This window comes from Chelonia mydas, chromosome 9 (genome assembly GCF_015237465.2).
Source record: "Chelonia mydas isolate rCheMyd1 chromosome 9, rCheMyd1.pri.v2, whole genome shotgun sequence".
Taxonomy (NCBI): Eukaryota; Metazoa; Chordata; order Testudines; family Cheloniidae; genus Chelonia; species Chelonia mydas.
The window spans coordinates 59,809,794-59,826,642 of NC_057855.1; the positions used below are offsets into that span (position 1 = coordinate 59,809,794).

At 54.1% G+C, this 16,849-nt stretch overlaps 1 protein-coding gene across 4 annotated transcripts in view; it reads left to right on the forward strand.

Moving 5' to 3' along the window:
• Positions 1-16,849, forward strand: part of NHSL2 (NHS like 2) — a 150,780-nt gene that overhangs the window by 117,489 nt on the left and 16,442 nt on the right. For 3 of the 4 annotated variants that reach the window (XM_043522183.1, XM_043522184.1, XM_043522182.1), the window contains exons 2-5: positions 9,807-9,959; positions 11,106-11,242; positions 11,765-11,960; positions 14,532-14,663. In XM_043522183.1, the coding sequence (XP_043378118.1) occupies positions 9,807-9,959; positions 11,106-11,242; positions 11,765-11,960; positions 14,532-14,663 (618 nt within the window). Of the gene's footprint in view, positions 1-9,806; positions 9,960-10,417; positions 10,563-11,105; positions 11,243-11,764; positions 11,961-14,531; positions 14,664-16,849 lie in introns of those variants that run through there. The other variant, XM_043522185.1, reaches the window with a different exon arrangement.

Consider the following 16,849-nt stretch of genomic DNA (forward strand, 5'->3'; position numbering starts at 1 on the left):
GACTAACAAATTTATTTGAGCATAAGCTTTCGTGAGCTACAGCTCACTTCATCGGATGCATGCAGTGGAAAATACAGTGGGTAGATTTATATACACAGAGAACATGAAACAATGGGTGTTACCATACACACTGTAAGGTACACAACAGAACCACTAACCCAGGAACCTATCCTTGCAACAAAGCCCGTTGCCAACTGTGTCCACATATATATTCAGGGGACAAGATCATAGGGCCTAATCACATCAGCCACACTATCAGAGGCTCGTTCACCTGCACATCTACCAATGTGATATATGCCATCATGTGCCAGCAATGCCCCTCTGCCAAGTACATTGGCCAAACTGGACAGTCTCTATGTAAAAAAATCAATGGACACAAATCAGACGTCAAGAATTATAACATTCAAAAACCAGTCGGAGAACACTTCAATCTCTTTGGTCGCTCGATTACAGACCTAAAAGTGGCAATTCTTCAACAAAAAACTTCAAAAACAGACTCCAACGAGAGCCTGCTGAATTGGAATTAATTTGCAAACTGGATACAATTAACTTAGGCTTGAATAAAGACTGGGAGTGGATGGGTCATTACACAAGTAAAACTATTTCCCCATGTTTATTCCTCCTCTCCCCCCCCCCCCCCCCCCCCCCCCCCCGCTGTTCCTCAGATGTTCTTGTCAACTGCTGGAAATGGCCCACCTTGATTATCACTACAAACGGTTCCCGCCCCCCTCCCCCGCTCTCCTGCTGGTAATAGCTCACCTTACCTGATCACTCTCCTTACAGTGTGTATGGTAACACCCATTGTTTCATGTTCTCTGTGTATATAAATCTACTCACTGTATTTTCCACTGCATGCATCCGATGAAGTGAGCTGTAGCTCACGAAAGCTTATGCTCAGATAAATTTGTTAGTGTCTAAGGTGCCACAAGAACTCCTTTTCTTTTTGCGGATACAGGCTAACACGGCTGCTACTCTGAAACCTGTCATTCTTTGAGAAAGAAACAGATTTTTTAGACAAAGGAAACGCAGTGGATCTAATTTACCTAGATTTCTGTAAGGCGTTTGATATGGTGCCACATGGGGAATTGTTAGTTAAATTGGAAAAGATGGGGATCAATATGAAAATTGAAAGGTGGATAAGGAATTGGTTAAAAGGGAGACTACAGCGGGTCATACTGAAAGGTGAACGGTCAGACTAGAGGGAGGTTACTAATGGAGTTCCTCAGGGATCAGTTTTGGGACCAATCTTATTTAATCTTTTTATTACTGACCTTGGCACAAAAAGTGGGAGCGTGCTAATAAAGTTTGCGGATGATACAAAGCTGGGAGGTATTGCCAATTTAGGGAAGGACCGGGATATCATACAGGACGATCTGGATGACCTTGTAAACTAGAGTAATAGTAAGAGGATGAAATGTAATAGTTAGAAGTGTAAGGTCATGCATTTAAGGATTAATAACAAGAATTTTAGTTCTAAGCTGGGGATGCATCAATTAGAAGTAATGGAGGAGGAGAAGGACCTTGGAGTATTGGTTGACCACAGGATGACTATGAGCCGCCAACGTGATATGGCCGTGAAAAAAGCTAATGTGGTCTTGGGATGCATCAGGCGAGGTATTTCTAGTAGATATAAGGTGTGAGTACCATTATACAAGGCACTGGTGAGACCTCATCTGGAATACTGTGTGCAGTTCTGGTCTCCCATGTTTAAGAAGTATGAATTCAAACTGGAACAGGTACAGAGAAGGGCTACTAGGATGATCCGGGGAATGGAAAACCTGTCTTATGAAAGGAGACTCAAGGAGCTTGGCTTGTTTAGCCTAACCAAAAGAAGGTTGAGGGGCGATATGATTGCTCTCTATAAATATATCAGAGGGATAAATACTGGAGAGGGAGAGGAATTATTTAAGCTCAGTACCAATGTGGACACAAGAAAAAATGGATATAAACTGGCCATCGGGAAGTTTAGACTTGAAATTAGATGAAGGTTTCTAACCATCAGAGGAGTGAAGTTCTGGAACAGCCTTCCAAGGGAAACAGTGGGGGCAAAAGACCTATCTGGCTTCAAGATTAAACTCGATAAGTTTATGGAGGAGATGGTATGATGGGATAACATGATTTTGGTAATTAATTGATCTTTAATTATTCATGGTAAATAGGCCCAATGGACTGTGATGGGATGTTAGATGGGGTGAGATCTGAGTTACTACAGAGAATTCTTTCCTGGGTATCTGGCTGGTGAATCTTGCCCACATGCTCAGGGTTCAGCTGATCGCCATATTTGGGGTTGGGAACGAATTTTCCTCCAGGGCAGATTGGAAGAGGCCCTGGGGGTTTTTCGCCTTCCTCTGTAGCATGGGGCACCGGTCACTTGCTGGAGGATTTTCTGCACCTTGACGTCTTTAAACCATGATTTGAGGACTTCAATAGGTCAGACATAGGTGAGAGGTTTATTGCAGGAGTGGATGGGTGAGATTCTGTGGCCTGCATAGTGCAGGAGGTCAGACTAGATGATCATAATGGTCCCTTCTGACCTTAATATCTATGAATCTATCTATATCCATGAATCTATGAAAGGTGGGGCCTGCTTTCTGCATCAGCTGGCCGTGGACTTGCCCTGCTCTCTCCTGGCCCATGCCCGAGGCTGGCAGGGCAGCATGATGAGCATGGCTTTGGTTTGGTTTGTTTAATGCTCACTTGGGTGTCTGTGCCATTAAGACGACAGTGCCCTGGTTAACTCAGCAGCAGAGCAGGTGCCCGGACAGCCAATGACTCGTTAAATGCCCAGCTTTACCCTCAGCTAAGTGGTCTGACATGGAATGGGAGGGGAATTGTCTGGGCCCTGCTGCCATGGGCTGTGTGCGGGCTGTAGGGGACTGCCAGGGGCTCCCAAGCATCCCTTACCTCGGTTGTGTATGCAACCCTGGCTTGCTAATGCACCTTTGGCTTCTTTTTCCCCTTGCCTCCTAGTTCTTGTGGGTTACACGGGGAAGTGAGGCAAGCGCGTGGCATCCAGACCCAGCTGCCCCTGTGCTGCTGTCAGGAGCCCTGCACCCCTTGGGCATCCCACGGCAGCCAGCCCTAGGGTAGACAAGGCCTTAGTGAGCAGAGCCTTGCCGAAGGGGCTCGTTTGTGGGAGACACTTACACACACATGCAAATCGTGGATGTGTGTGTGTTTGTGCATACCTGTGTGTGCGTACCTCTATGTGAATGTGTGTGTATACCTCTGAGTGAGTGGGTGTCTGTGTGTGTATACCCATGTGTGCATGTGTATACCTCTGTAAATGCGTATGTATACCTGTGTGTCTGTATATTTGTGTGTGTAAATACGTCTCGGTGTGTGTATATCTGTGTGAATGGGTGTGTGCATGCCGCGTGTGTGTGTGTATGCCGGGTGTGTGTGTGTGAATACATGTCTCTGGGGGTGTGTATACCTCTGTGTGAATGGGGGTGTGTGTACCTGTGTGCACTTGTACACGCAAGTGTGTTCTGTGCATGCATTTCCATGTGCACGTGTCTCAGGACAGGCCTGTCGTGTACGTGTGTGCAGGGTACATTGTGTAGAGGTGCGTGTGGTGAAGACCTGAGGGCAAAGGAAGGGTCCTTGAAGACTGTCCTGTTCCCCTTCAGGCCTCCCAAGGCCAGCTCTGTGCGCTGGCCCGGGTGCGGTGCATTGTGGGTAGGAACAATACCCTTTTCCTCCTGCTCTGGGCTGGGCAGGGTGCAGACCAGGCCATTTCCAGGTGGCCTCGTGTGACCCTGCTTGCGGCTGTGAGCGTCTGGGCAGGGCAGGGCAGGGTGTGTTGCTCAATGCGCCAGTGGCACGGCGGCTGTAAAGAGGCTGGGTGGTCATTAGGGGAGCCGTGCATGGCAGCCTGGTGCTGGGCTTCCTGCAGCGATAATGAGCCAGGAGCCCTCCCACAACAGCTGGCACCGTGCCTCTGCCCCGCAGAGCTCAGAGCCCACGCAGAGCGGGAAGAGAGCGGCCAGGAGCAGCTCCCAGCTGGGGACTCAGCATCCTTGGACCAGGCTGGGAGAGGGGGAAGGGGACCCCCAGATACATGTGTCGGCCCCCAGCGCCCCCCAAAGACAGGGTGCTGGGAGACAGAGACCGGCCACAAAGTCTGGCTGTGGATGCAACCGCTCTCAGAACACAGGGGGCCAGTGCAGGACCTGAGCCACAGGGGCTCCCAGGGTGGGCTTGGGGGATGGGTCTCCCAGGCTCAATGCGTTGGGCTCCACTTCGGCTGTCTCTGTGCAATCGGACTGGGATCAGGGCAGCCAGCAGCCACCGCGGGCCTCGGCTGAGCTGGGGTGTAACTCAAGCAGGTGACACGAACCCACCTTGAGGTGTGCTGAGTGTGGCAGTGTTCATACCCGCTCTTCCTGTCAGTGCAGAGCCCCCGCCTCTTCCCCCCCCCCACCCCGAGCGAGTGCACAGAGATGTGATGGCCCAGGAGCCGTGGGGCAGCCTCATGCTGCAGAGCTGGGGTGGTCTCCACAGAGCCTGCCTTGGAGAGATGTGCTGGGTTGTGCTAGGTCAGGGGCCACATTTGCAGAGAGGCTGTGATCTGCACACCTGGCACAGGGTGCAGACAGGTCTGGGTTTACCTGGCAGAGGATGCAGGAGGGGGGTGTGGATACCTGGCAGAGGGGCCTGGGCATACCTGGCAGAGGAGCCCGGCAGTGCCTGCAGAGGGGCATTGGGCTGCCTGGCAGAGGTGCCTGGGTGCATGCTGTTAGGATGGGGCCTCTGACAGAGGGTCCCCAAGCGGGTGCCACTTTCCAAGTTCCCTCTCTCCAGCCCCAGCCGTGCTTGGGGTGGGGCGGGGCTCGATCCCTGGACAACTCTGTTGGCTCCGACAAGTGAGGATCAAGGGGGAGCTTGCCCCCCGCCCATGGGGGTAGTGGGATTCAGTCGCATGTGAGTGCCCTGGCAGACACTCCCGTCCCTGCTCTGACCTGAGGGTGCGGGTGGCACCACTGAGCCCTGTCGGCCCTGCTTGCCTTTTTAATCGATCAAAGCAATGGCACACAAAGCTCTCGCCAGCCTCTAGCCCTCTCCAGCTGCACCACTGACTTGCTTCAAACTTGGCTTGTTTTGTAGATCTTCTTCAGACCCAAGAACCCTGGCAGGTCTGCTTGGGCTGAGCTGGGCCTTACTGGGCCTAAGGGTGCAGGGGAGATTCTGGTTGGCACGAAAGATTAATGAACAATTTCTTCTGCTGTAAAAGTGTCCATGTTTTAAGGCACAAGCAACAGGAAGCAGAGCTGGGGCTGAGCTTTCCCCTTGCCTGCAGCTCCTGAGTACTTGGTGTCTCAGGGCGGTGGATTTTGTACACAGATCCTGTGGATTGCACAGCACTTTGGGAGCTAACTGTTGTTACTGGAGTTCTACTGTCAGGGGTCCACCCAGGCCAGCAGGAGCAAAGTGAGCAATGAATCTCCTCTGGGTCTGGGCCACTGGGGTCAGAGGCATAGCCAGTGACTTGGGCTCACTGAGCCCAGGGACAGCTGGGCAGGGCTCTCATGCCCTTCCCCTCCTCCCCGCCCCCCCCCCCCCCCCCCGGCCATCCCTGTGCTAATCACACTGGCAGGAAAACATTCTCAGCAGGAAATCCGCTTCCCGTTCTGTCCAGCCGCTTCCCTGCAAAGAGAGCTCTGTGCTTAGCCAGCCCAGCACCTTGTGCATGGTCCTGTCCACTTCCTGGGGCGAAGCCAGTCACAGGAGTCTCTCCCTGCAGAGAGCAGGGCACCAGCACTGTTACGGAGAATATCAAGCATGCCAGGGGTCCCAGGGACATGCGCCCACCTCGGGGCAGCGCACAGCAGCTTGGAACAGCCACGCACACAACATGAGCTACACCGAGTTCTTCTTCATGTATGGGAAATGTATTCAGAGTGTCACAGCTAAATACAAGATAGAACACATTGTTTAGCATAAGTAGTTAGTACATATTTCAAGGGACCATTCAAGGTGAAGTGGCCTGTAAACACCCCTGCAGACACAGGGAAGAAAGGAACAGAGAGGAGAAAAATAAGAAATTAAAAAGACAGTTGTTAGTGGGCGGATATCTGATTGTTGTAATAAGCCATGAATCCAATGTGTCTGTTGAGTCTATGATTTTTAGTGTCTAGTCATGAATTTAAGCTCCCGGGCTCGTCTTTTGAAGGTGTTGTACAGGTGTGAGAGTGATACAGTGATTGTTTTGTGAAAAGTGTTGGCCCATGGGTGATAGGGTGTTTTTGTCTGTGTGAGTTCATTCGAGAGCACAGTGATTGTCTGGCTTCACTCACCCAATTGTTTTTGTTTGGGGCGTTCAGTGCACTGGCTGAGGTACACCACACGTTGTGACAGGCATGGATGGGTAGGACCTATGGATCTTGAAAGGTGTATTGTGGGAAATGATAATCCCAGCAGTGGAGCTACGTCTTCAGGTTTTGCATCTGTTGTTCTGACAGGGTTTGGTGCGGCTTTGAGTTGGTCGGTCCTGGATTGTGGGGAGCTTGCTACTGATGAGGTTGGGGGGTTGTTTGAAAGCCAGAAGAGGGGGTTCAGGAAAGATTTATTTCAGGATGGGGTCCCCATCGAGTATGGGTTGTAATTGTTTAATGATACCCCCTCTAGGTTCCAGTGAAGAGTGGTGGGTGACCACTAGGGGTGTGTGGTCAGAAGGGGTTTTATTTCCATATTGAAGGTTCTCTCTGGGTATGTGGGTGGCCCATTCCATGATGCGATCTTCTCAAGATGGCATCTCCTTGTTTGGTGAAGGCGATTTTAAGTGGGTTAAGGTGTATATCCGTGACTTTCTCCTCCAAGCATATTCTGTGGTATCTGAGTGCCTGGCTGTAGCAACAAGATTTCTTGATGTGTTTGGGGTGGTTACCAGATCTGTGGGATAAGTGTGGTGATCTATGGGATTCTTGTATATATCTGTAGGGTTGCATAGGTGAAGCTGACTGTGGTGTCCAGGAAGTTGAGGCTAGTGTGGGAGTGTTCCAGAGAGAGTTTAATGGATGCATGGTGGTTGCTGAAGTTGTGATAGAAATCTATGAGGGAGTTTAGATGTTCTGTCCAGAACATGAAAATATCATTGATGTATTTCAGGTTTCGTGGTGCATTTGTCCAGGAGATACATTCTTCCTCGAGGTGGCCCATGAAGACCGTGGCCTACTGGGGAGCCATCCTAGTACCGTTGGCTGTTCTCATGGTTCGGACAAAGTGTTTGTTGTTGAATGTAAAATAGTTATGGGTGAGGATGAAATAGATGAGTCTGGTGCTGTTTTGGGGGTGGTGTCTGAGGGGTGTCTATTGTCTTGTAGACAGTTGAGGCAGGCAGTGATGCTGTCATTGTGAGGGTTGTTGGTATATAGGGAGGTGACATGCATGGTAGCAAGGATGGTGTTCTGAGGAAGGTTATTAATGTTGCAGAGTTTCTGGAAGAAGCCAGTTGTGTCCTGGACAGGGTGGATTTGATTTAAATCAAATTGATTTAAATCATGATTTAAATCACTAGTCAGGAAGACTCGATTTAATCATGGTTTTCTACATAAAAGTGCATTCTTGTTGGTTGTTATAGCCTTAATACATATTCTTCACAACTCAGAGATAGATGTAGGTTCCATTTTTAGAAGGTACACACTATACATTTTAAACAGTGATTTATTTTGAAAACTTTTCAGATTAGTTTTACAGCAAAATCAGAAAATGAATGACTGTTTGGCTATTTCATTTCCAAAGGTAATTGAAGCAGATATTTATGAAGTCATTGGGAGGTGAACTATCTCCAATTCAACAGGTTAATCATTAATATTTGGAATATTTTCTTGCCATGCTGTATTAGGAGGAGAACATCACCAGACAGACATTTAAATCATTTTATTTAACTAAAACAACAACGTTAAGTATTCTGGATTTTTTTCTTCAACAGCAAACATATAATATTTTAACAAAACAAGCATATATCCCTCGCTTCTCACATTTCTCTCCAGACTTCTTTTCCTTGTCCAGATCTATTCCGCCCCCAACAATCTTCTATTCATTGAACTTTCTGAAACTTTGCACTTTTAGAGAGAGATAAGGGATTGACTTTGTGTACGCAAATTTGCAGAGGCACAATAGAGTTGAGGTCTGTTATTTCTCACCTCTATATAATATTTATTTATTTAAAAACATTTTTGCTGTTAACAAGCATGTTACCTCTGGGGAGACAAATCCACAGTTTGAGAACTGCAAAACTAAGCATCTCTGATGGTATCTTCTAGACTGAGCACTGAGTCCCATTGAGTAGATAGAAAGATTAATCTAAATAATCTATATAGAAGCCTGTGGAACCCCATAAAATGGGGTCCCTAATCCATGAACTATTGGAACTCATTTACAAAACTTTTCTTAAACGTTACATGAATAGATTGTCTTATACTATAGAATTATAATTTATAATCCCTATTCCATGATGAGATATCTTTGAGCTATAGTGTATCTTAATTAAAACTATCTTTAGATAGGTTTTTTTCCTCAAAAAGCATTTTATCAAAAAAATCCAATGTAAGTAAAAAAAAATCCAATTTTTTTTATATTTTTTTTAAATAATTGATTTTTGTCCACCCTGGTCCTGGAGGAAGCCAGCCCTTTGTCCGAGGATGGTTCTATGAGTCCCCATATTCCTTCAGCAAGGATTCCATGGCCAGATATGATGGGTCTGCCTGGGGTCCCTTGTCTGTAGAAGGTCTTTGGGATGGGTTCGTGGGAATGAGGTTGTCGAGTTTCTCTTGGAGTTGTTTGGGGAAGGATTCGATGATATCCCTTAAATTCCTGGGTAGACTGTGGTGTGGGGTCTCTGAGTTCTTTATGGCAGGTGGTGCTGGAGAGTTGTTGCTTGGCCTTGTTGCTGTAGTCATCGCGGTTGAGGACTGTGATGGCGCCCCTTTGTCTGCTGGTTTGTTCACTGTGTGGTGGTTGAATTTCAGGGACTGTGTAGCTGGAGAGATTGTGCCTGCAGTTTGGTCTGCTGCTATTTAGTGCCATCTAGTGGCGCCAGGGTGAAAAGCAGGCAGGAAAACCCAAAGCAAGCTCCAGTACCATTGTGGTGTAGGGTCAAACTGGGGTGTCAGGGCCGGGGGGGAGGAGCTGTTTGTTTGCTAGCGAGAGTCCGTATGTGCATTGTTTATTACAGCCAGTGCCTGGCTGGTGTGATTGCCTCAAATCCTGTGCGGTTCTTTTCTGTTGACGTGAGGCCTGACCCCTGCACTCTAGGAGGGGGCTGGAGAATAACAGCCGGCACTGTCCATCCCTAGAGCCCAAAGTGCCTTGCAAAGCCAGGACAGCCCAGAAACCCCATGCTACAGAGGGGAAACTGAGGCACCCAGTGAGCAGTGGCAGAGCTGGGAACAGAACCCAGCCTTCCTGGCTCATAGTCTGGTGCCTGGTGTCAGGCCATGCTGCTGCTTCAGGCGTTGGGTTAGAGGCTCGTTGGTGGGCAGGGAGGGAGGGGATGTGGGCTGGAGCCAGGGTCCGTGACTCAGGGCACCGGGGTTTTGTTCCCAGCTGAATCATCCATTTATCATATGACCTTGGGCAGGTCCCAACACCTATCTGCCTCAGTTTCCCCCTCCTAGCATGGGGATAACAACACTGACACCACCACCACAGCCAGGCTTAATTTGCCCTTGATGAAGGGCTGTGTCCCCGGTGAGCACGTCGGGGCCTTGGGCTCCGGGCTTGCAGCTCACCCTTGGCTGGGGAGGGATGACAGGGTTTGGGGAGCTGCAGCCCGTGTCTCACCCCTCCTCTCCTGTCTGCAGCCACCTCTAACTTGGACCTGGAGAGCAAGAAAACGCCCCACTCCAAATTGCCATGGCAACAGCCCGTGAATGTGTTCCTGGCTGCGGGCAGGTCGCCCTGCGTGGAGGAGCTGCACCAGGAGGCCCAGTTCAATCTCCAGAGTTTGCTGCAAGGTACTCCGTGCTGAGGGGAGGGCTGGGGCTGCCGGGCTGGCTCTCGGCCAAGACACACCCATGGGATGCGGGTGCAGGCTGTTTCCGCAGCTCCTGGCATGCAGGGGGCAGCAGAGAGCAGACTGTCCCATTGCTGACAGGAGGGGAGGGGAGAGCAGGGAGCAGAGTGATCCTTGGGGTGGGGGAAGTAGGGAGCAGACTGACCCATCGGACACAGGAGGGAAGGGGGAAGCAGGGAGCAGAGTGACCAATGGGGAGGGGGGCAGGAAGCAGATTGACCCGTTGCACCCAGGGGGGAGGGGGGAGCAGGGAACAGACTGACCCATTGCTGACAGGAGAAGGTGGAGTGCTCCCTTCTCCCTGTCCTCTTGTGAGATTGGCATCAGCTGCTCCCTCCTCTCATCCCCCCCAAACCTTCCAGACCCTCCTGCAGGGTGTGGGGCCATGTGGGTCTGTTAGAAACACGTGGGTCCCAGCAAGAGCCGCTTCCTCCAGCCAGGGCAGTTGTCTGGTTCCTCTGCCTGTTAAAGCACGTGGCTTACTAGCTGAGGAGGAAGAATACCCACATGGGGCTGATGCCCAGAGGCCAGAAGCCATGTCCATGTGCTGGCACTCCCCCCGTGCAGCTGCACGAGGCCAGCACAAGGCTGCTGTGCCCACCAATTCTCAGGAGCTGCCGCCGCCCCCAGAGAGACCTGGGAGCACCTGGAGCAGTGGCTCCCATGTGCATTGCTGCAGGCACCTGTCCAGCGCCCTGGGGCCGGGCAGCCAGGCAGCACTAGGCCAGGCCCTGCCCCACACAGCTCCAGTGGTGACACGAATACAGGCCTGGGGATGGGAGGATGAGGTGTCCAGCACAGACAGCGAGCAGAGGTTTGCCCGCAGCAGGGCTGCCAGCTAGCCAGGCTGGGCGGCGCTTTGTGGAGCACTCGGGAGGAGCTGGGAGCTCCTCTGGGCTCTTCTCCCCATGTGCGAGGGGGGGGGCAGAGAGCAGGGCCCCATTGCTGTGCAAGGGGCCCAGAGAGTGCATTATTGGCACATGCCCAGTGCATGTCCCACTAGCCTTTGGCTCAGCAATGGGGTGGAGAGGGCAGAGCGCATCCCAATCCGCCAACTGTGGAAATGCCCTGGCTGCTTGTATTTCAGAGGAGTATGAGGAGCAGTATACAGAGGCCAGGGTCACTGGTCAGACCTTCAGGAACGCCAGCCACCTGCCCCTGGACGCGCCCCCTGAGCCCTCTCCCAGGGCCCTGCCCGCCAAGCGCCTGGAGTTCGTGTTTATGGTGAGTCCATCTCTGTACAGAGAGAACCCCAAGGCACTGCATCTCAGCAGCCTTCCTGCGGCCATGGGCTCAGGGACACAGGGTACCAACTCTGCCTGAGGTCACCCAGAGAGGTTACTGCAGAGCAGTAGGTGGGGCGGGGGGGGTTGTGATTCGGGAGTGAGAGGCATCGGCAGAGCTGATGGTAGGGGAGAGCGACAGGCTGGGGTAGCTGGGGGCTGTGGGTCAGGAGTGAGGGGCACTGGCAGAGCTTGCCCTGAGCTGGGATTGCTGGGGACTGTGGGTCGGGAGTGGCACAGGAGGGAAGGATAATCCTGCCTACAAGGTTTTTGACTCAAGCCATCACTCAGTCCCTCATTCTGAGCACTAGATTCCTCCCCACACACACAGTCACTCCTGCTCCCCACATGCTCCCCTTTCTCCCCCACACTCCCACAATCCCTCCCTTCCCACCTTCCCCACACTTGTTATCACCCCACCAGGACACTGGTGTCTCAATCCATTTCCTTTGTTCCCTGACAGCCCGCGGCCCGGCGAGTGAATGAGGATGAGGCCACCACACTGGGTGTGAGGCCCCCAGAGCCATTCCTGAGCCTGCCCACCACCCCAGACAAGCAGCCGGCCTGGACCCGAGCCTTCCCTCTGCCCACCGTGGAGGAGAAGAGGTGGCACCAATCCTGCTCCATCCAAGCCAACATTGTCCCCATCAATGTCTCTGGTAGGGCTGTGCCCTTTCCAGGCCCCCTGGGAAGCATGTGTAGGAGCATGGGGGGCAAGAGGTTAAATCTGTCCAGTCAGCTCCCAGCAGTGGCGCTGGGGTTCTGCGGCCTGCACGGGGCGGCTGTGGGCACAGCACTGGCTGGCTTTGAGCCCCGGGCGCTGTGATGCCACCGCCAGGGAAAGTGCAAAGGTCCTGTAAAACCGAAATGCAGCAATGTGGGGAGGCAGGGCCAGGCACAGGAGGTGGGGCTGGCCTGCAGCAGTGTGAGGAGGCAGGGCCAGGCACATGGAGGCGGGGCTAGGCTGCAGCAATGTGGGGAGGCAGAGCCAGGCCCAGGGAGGCAAGGGTGGCCTGCAGTGATGCTATTGGCCCACATGTGCTGTGGGTTGTACAGAGGCCGGGGTCATGTTCAGTAGCCAGGCCGAGGAGAGCCCTCAGGGGGCAGTTTGCAGGGCAGCATTTCTGTGCTTTGTTCATGTATTTTACCACCCGTAACATCACCCTTCATTTTTGACCGGCTAGCCACGTCATTAAGTTAATCCAGTCTCATCTGCATCATCTAACGAGTATCTCTGAGCTAACCGGTCAGTGTGTTCTGTTGTCACCTTGGTTCTCCCAGTGCTTGGGATCCATCCATCCATGCAGGAGAACTCATGTGTTCGGCAGGAACATGAGGCTGTAGGGCCCTGGCTGCGGGCAGCAGCTCCGCTCAGCGTGGGGCCTTCAGCAGCACCAAACTACCTGGCTTCTGGAGGAAACTAGCTCCCCCACCCCCCATGCCCTCCTCCCCAGGCACTGCGTGAGCACTCTGCCCCACAGCTGGCTGGGAGGACACATACCCCTGCACCCTCCCGCTGGCCTCCCTAGCAATGTCCAGGCTGCTATAAGGCCCTGCTGGAGATCAGGCTGGAGCTGCACGAGGCCTGCACGGAGCCCCAGAGGAGCCTGCTCAGCCCCCTGACTCCTCCCTTCACACCCCATCGGACGCCTGGAGCCAGGCCCTCAGCCCGGCCCAGGGGGCTCTGAGCTGTGTGGCCAGAGCCCCTCTTGTGGGGAGAACCTGCAGAGCGTGTCTCTGCCCGTTTGTCACTGGGCTGCCCCTGAGCCCTCCTGCCCAGCACCAGGGTCCCCAAGCTGGGGGGATGGGTCTCAGTGGCTTCCGATACATTGTGTCTCCATCAGCGTGTCTCCGTTGTCTCTGTATTCCCCCTGGCTGGCTTGCCCAGCAGCATGTGTGAGGCCCCCCTGGAGTCATTTACCCATCCATCACGCCATCTCTCTCCAAAGGCCTGCATTTCGCTGCTAACCAGCCCCTCTCCCTGAGCACCAACTTGCTCCTGGCATCGACCCCTCAGCTGCCTGGCCAGTCACCAGCAGCCCGGGGGTGGGTAGGGGGGAGAAATGCGGCTGCACGCCGGGGGTGACCTGCTTCTCTGGCGCTGCCATTGCTGGCCCTTGGCAGCCACAGCCCCCTCAGGCAGCACTGCCTGGCCATGCCCAAGAGTGACCCTCACCCACCCATTGGAGCCTGCCCTGGGCTACCAGGGCCGGCTCCCGGAGCAGAGAGCAGGGGCTGGCCTGACCACCTGCCCCCTTTGTCCAGCAGGCAATTATAAAATGGCCATTGGCTTGCCACCTAGGGAGATGGGATGCGGGCGCCTTCCCCAAAGTCCAGTACTCCAAACCGTGGGTGAGGGCCGCTTGCTGACACACACCTGAGCTCGATGCCATAGGGAGCTAGCAGTGCCCTTTCCAGTGGGACAAGGCCTTGGTTTCTAGCCCTGTGGCTTGTGACCTGGTGTCTGCCCTGTCAGCGCCTTTCTGGGGGTCTTCATACTCCTCTCCCGAGGCCATGCAGTGGGGCCCATGAGAGTCGGACACCTCCAGATAATGCCCATAAACATTCTCTGGCTGAGTGACAGGTCTGCAGAGCGGCTTGTCTGGAGTCCCTGGCGAAAGCAGAGTGGGGGTGGGCAGACAGCATGTGGGTGACCCACAGGACTCCCCTGGAGTATATCACTCATGACCGATGCACGCGTCCCAAGCACAGGCCCAAAACGCTATACCCCGTCTCTGTCTCACACTCACACATGTGTAAATACATACACACGTGACCACACTCCTTGTTCTGTGAGTGTCCCCACCCCTTGCCACATGTGCTGCCCTGCAGCCTGCCTGGCTCCAGGACAGCAGCCCACTGTCTGTGTTGCTGTGCTGGTGCTTGCAGTTTCTTAGTGTGACCCCCCACCATGCCCGGGACCTTCCCAAACACCACTCATGAACCCTGGAACCCCCTCCCTACCCGGGCCTCGCCCCACGGCTGCCTGCGTGCTCCAGCATAGAGCCCTCGTGCTCACGCAGGAACGGGAACAATGCGGGGGAAAGGGCAGAGCCCTTTGTTATAAACCCCAAGAGCCAAATTCACTTTAGTACAACGCAGCTTTAGGCAAGCGAGTTGGGGAGCTAACGCAGGGAGAAGGTGGCCTGAGTAGCTGGGCCAGGGCCGGGCCAGGCGTTCTCCATGCCCCCTGCTTGCTGCCATGTACAGTGTGTTTGTTTTGGCTACAGGACAGCTCTTTGATAGGCACGCGAGTGCGCGGCACTCCTTGTTTAACACGGAGACCGCGGTGAACCCCAAATCCACGCTGCGGCGGAGACGGACCATTATCGGATTCCCTAACCTCGCGCTGCGAGACCAAGGTGACAACGACAACTGTACAGCTACTCTCCCCTGTCCCAGGCTAGAGAGCACTCGGGGACTGCCAGGAACGTGGCTCCTAAGGGCAGGTGTCCCCAGGCCATGCTAGGGGCCATGCAGCCAGAGCCGACTGCAGGCCGCCCTCATTTGCAGGCAGGGCCACTCCCGCTGCCTGAGATGTGCTAGCTGAAGGAGCAGCCTGGGGCTCCACACAGAGCCTTGATTTACCACCCTAGGGAGCTCAGGCCAGGCTGGTCAGCTTAGAGATCTAATCAGCCTTCTCCAGCTCTGAGGCTAGGCAGCCAGAATCCCTCTTCCAGGGGCATGTCCTCCATTTCCCTGGCTGCCCCAGTCCACGAGGAGGATCCCAGGAGCTACAGCCTGACACCCTGAGCTGGGGAGCAGGGCTGGCTGGTCCATCATGAAGGGGCCTGGAACAGGTGCCCGGGGTGGGATTCCTGGCCTTGCTGGTGCCTTGCCGTGTGACCGTGGGCCAGTCATTTGGGCCCACGTTTTCTGAAGTGCCCACTAGTTCTCAGGGCCCTGGGTGTGGGTGCGCCAAGTGAGTGCCAGAGGCCTGGCTGGAGGGTGCTGAGCACTGGCAGAGGTGGGTGTGCAGCTCCTCTTGGATCTGAGTACTGGGGAGCTCAGGCTGGGGACGGAGTTCAGGGTCTGCTGCCCTGATGGCCCTTGGTTTGCAGCATCGGCTCCCCGCTGGATTTGCTAGTGCAGTTGCTGGGAGTGCTAGGGGAGTTGTTGCCAGGAAGCCAGTGCTTTTGTTCTGGGCTCACACGCGCCTGACAGCTCCTCTGTGAAATGCTCTCTCTTGACAAGCGATTAGGGGTAATTTGGGCTCTGTTCACACTGGCTCTTGGAAAGGAGCGGAAGTAAAATGACAACTAGATCTCTGGTGGCACAAGCAGCTTCTTCCCCAGATTTCAGAGTAGCAGCCGTGTTAGTCTGTATTCGCAAAAAGAAAAGGAGTACTAGTGGCACCTTAGAGACTAACCAATTTATTTGAGCATAAGCTTTCGTGAGCTACAGCTCACTTCATTGGATGCATCCGATGAAGTGAGCTGTAGCTCACGAAAGCTGATGCTCAAATAAATTGGTTAGTCTCTAAGGTGCCACAAGTCCTCCTTGTCTTTCTTCCCCAGAGTCACACCTCACAGCCCTGGGGTCCAGCCTCTTCCACGACTCCAGAACAGGATGTCAGGAGCCACCCAGCAGCATTGGCTGGTGCTAAGGAGCTGAGGGAACCTCAGGGGGTGTGTCCTGCAGCCTGGGCACAGAGAATTCCCTTTCCCTGCAGCCCAGCCCAGTCCTGGCTCTGCTCACCACCAGGGCTGGTGCTGCTGGCTGGGTTGGTCTGGGCAACAGGTAGCAGGGAGGGAGGGTTCCTCTGGGATGGGAGATCGCTCACGGCTGGCCTGTACTCCATCTCAGAGAGGCCAGAAGGAGCTGCTAGCCATGCTGTGGGCTGGCCTTTCAGGAGTGAGGAGGGCTCCCCTCTCCTAGGCACGCTGCAAGCCACGGGAAGAGAGGCTCCTTGGGTCTCGGGACCTGTCCTGCTCCCCACACCTCTCAGGATAACAACATCACCCCACCCACATTGGGCTTTGTGAGGTCCAGGCCCGGCCCTGGAGGAAGCTGTGGCTGGGATTGGGACCCAGCTTGGAGACAGGAGCCTGGGGAGACAGCAGTCAGACTTCCCCACCCTACAGCCCAGGATGCACTGAGCAGAGCACTGGGTCTGGGGCTGGCACCTGCCAGTCCCTCTCCATTGTGGGCTGGGGGAAGGTTGCCTCCAGTTCACCTCTCTCCTGCCATTCTGGGTCCAGCTGCCTCCAGTCCAGAGGGGCCCGGTCTCCAGATGCAGGCTGGATTTGGCCAGAACCTGGTGAGAACAGCTTGTGAGACTTCAGCCCAGCCAGATCCTGCGCCTAACCTGACTGCAGCCGTAACACCCCCACCGCCCTGGCCAGTCCCGGGGGGGGAGGAGCTCCTGCCCTGCAGCCCTTGCTGGGTCATAGCAAAGAGTCCCTGGGGGAGCAGCAACTACATGGCTCCGTGTGCTCAACCCAGGGAACCAGGTCCTGCGAGGTGCTGCATGCACGGCTGTCCCTGGGAGCAGAGGCTGCTCTGTGCTTCTCAGGCCTGGCCCTTCCTTAGCCCGGGTGCTGTTGTG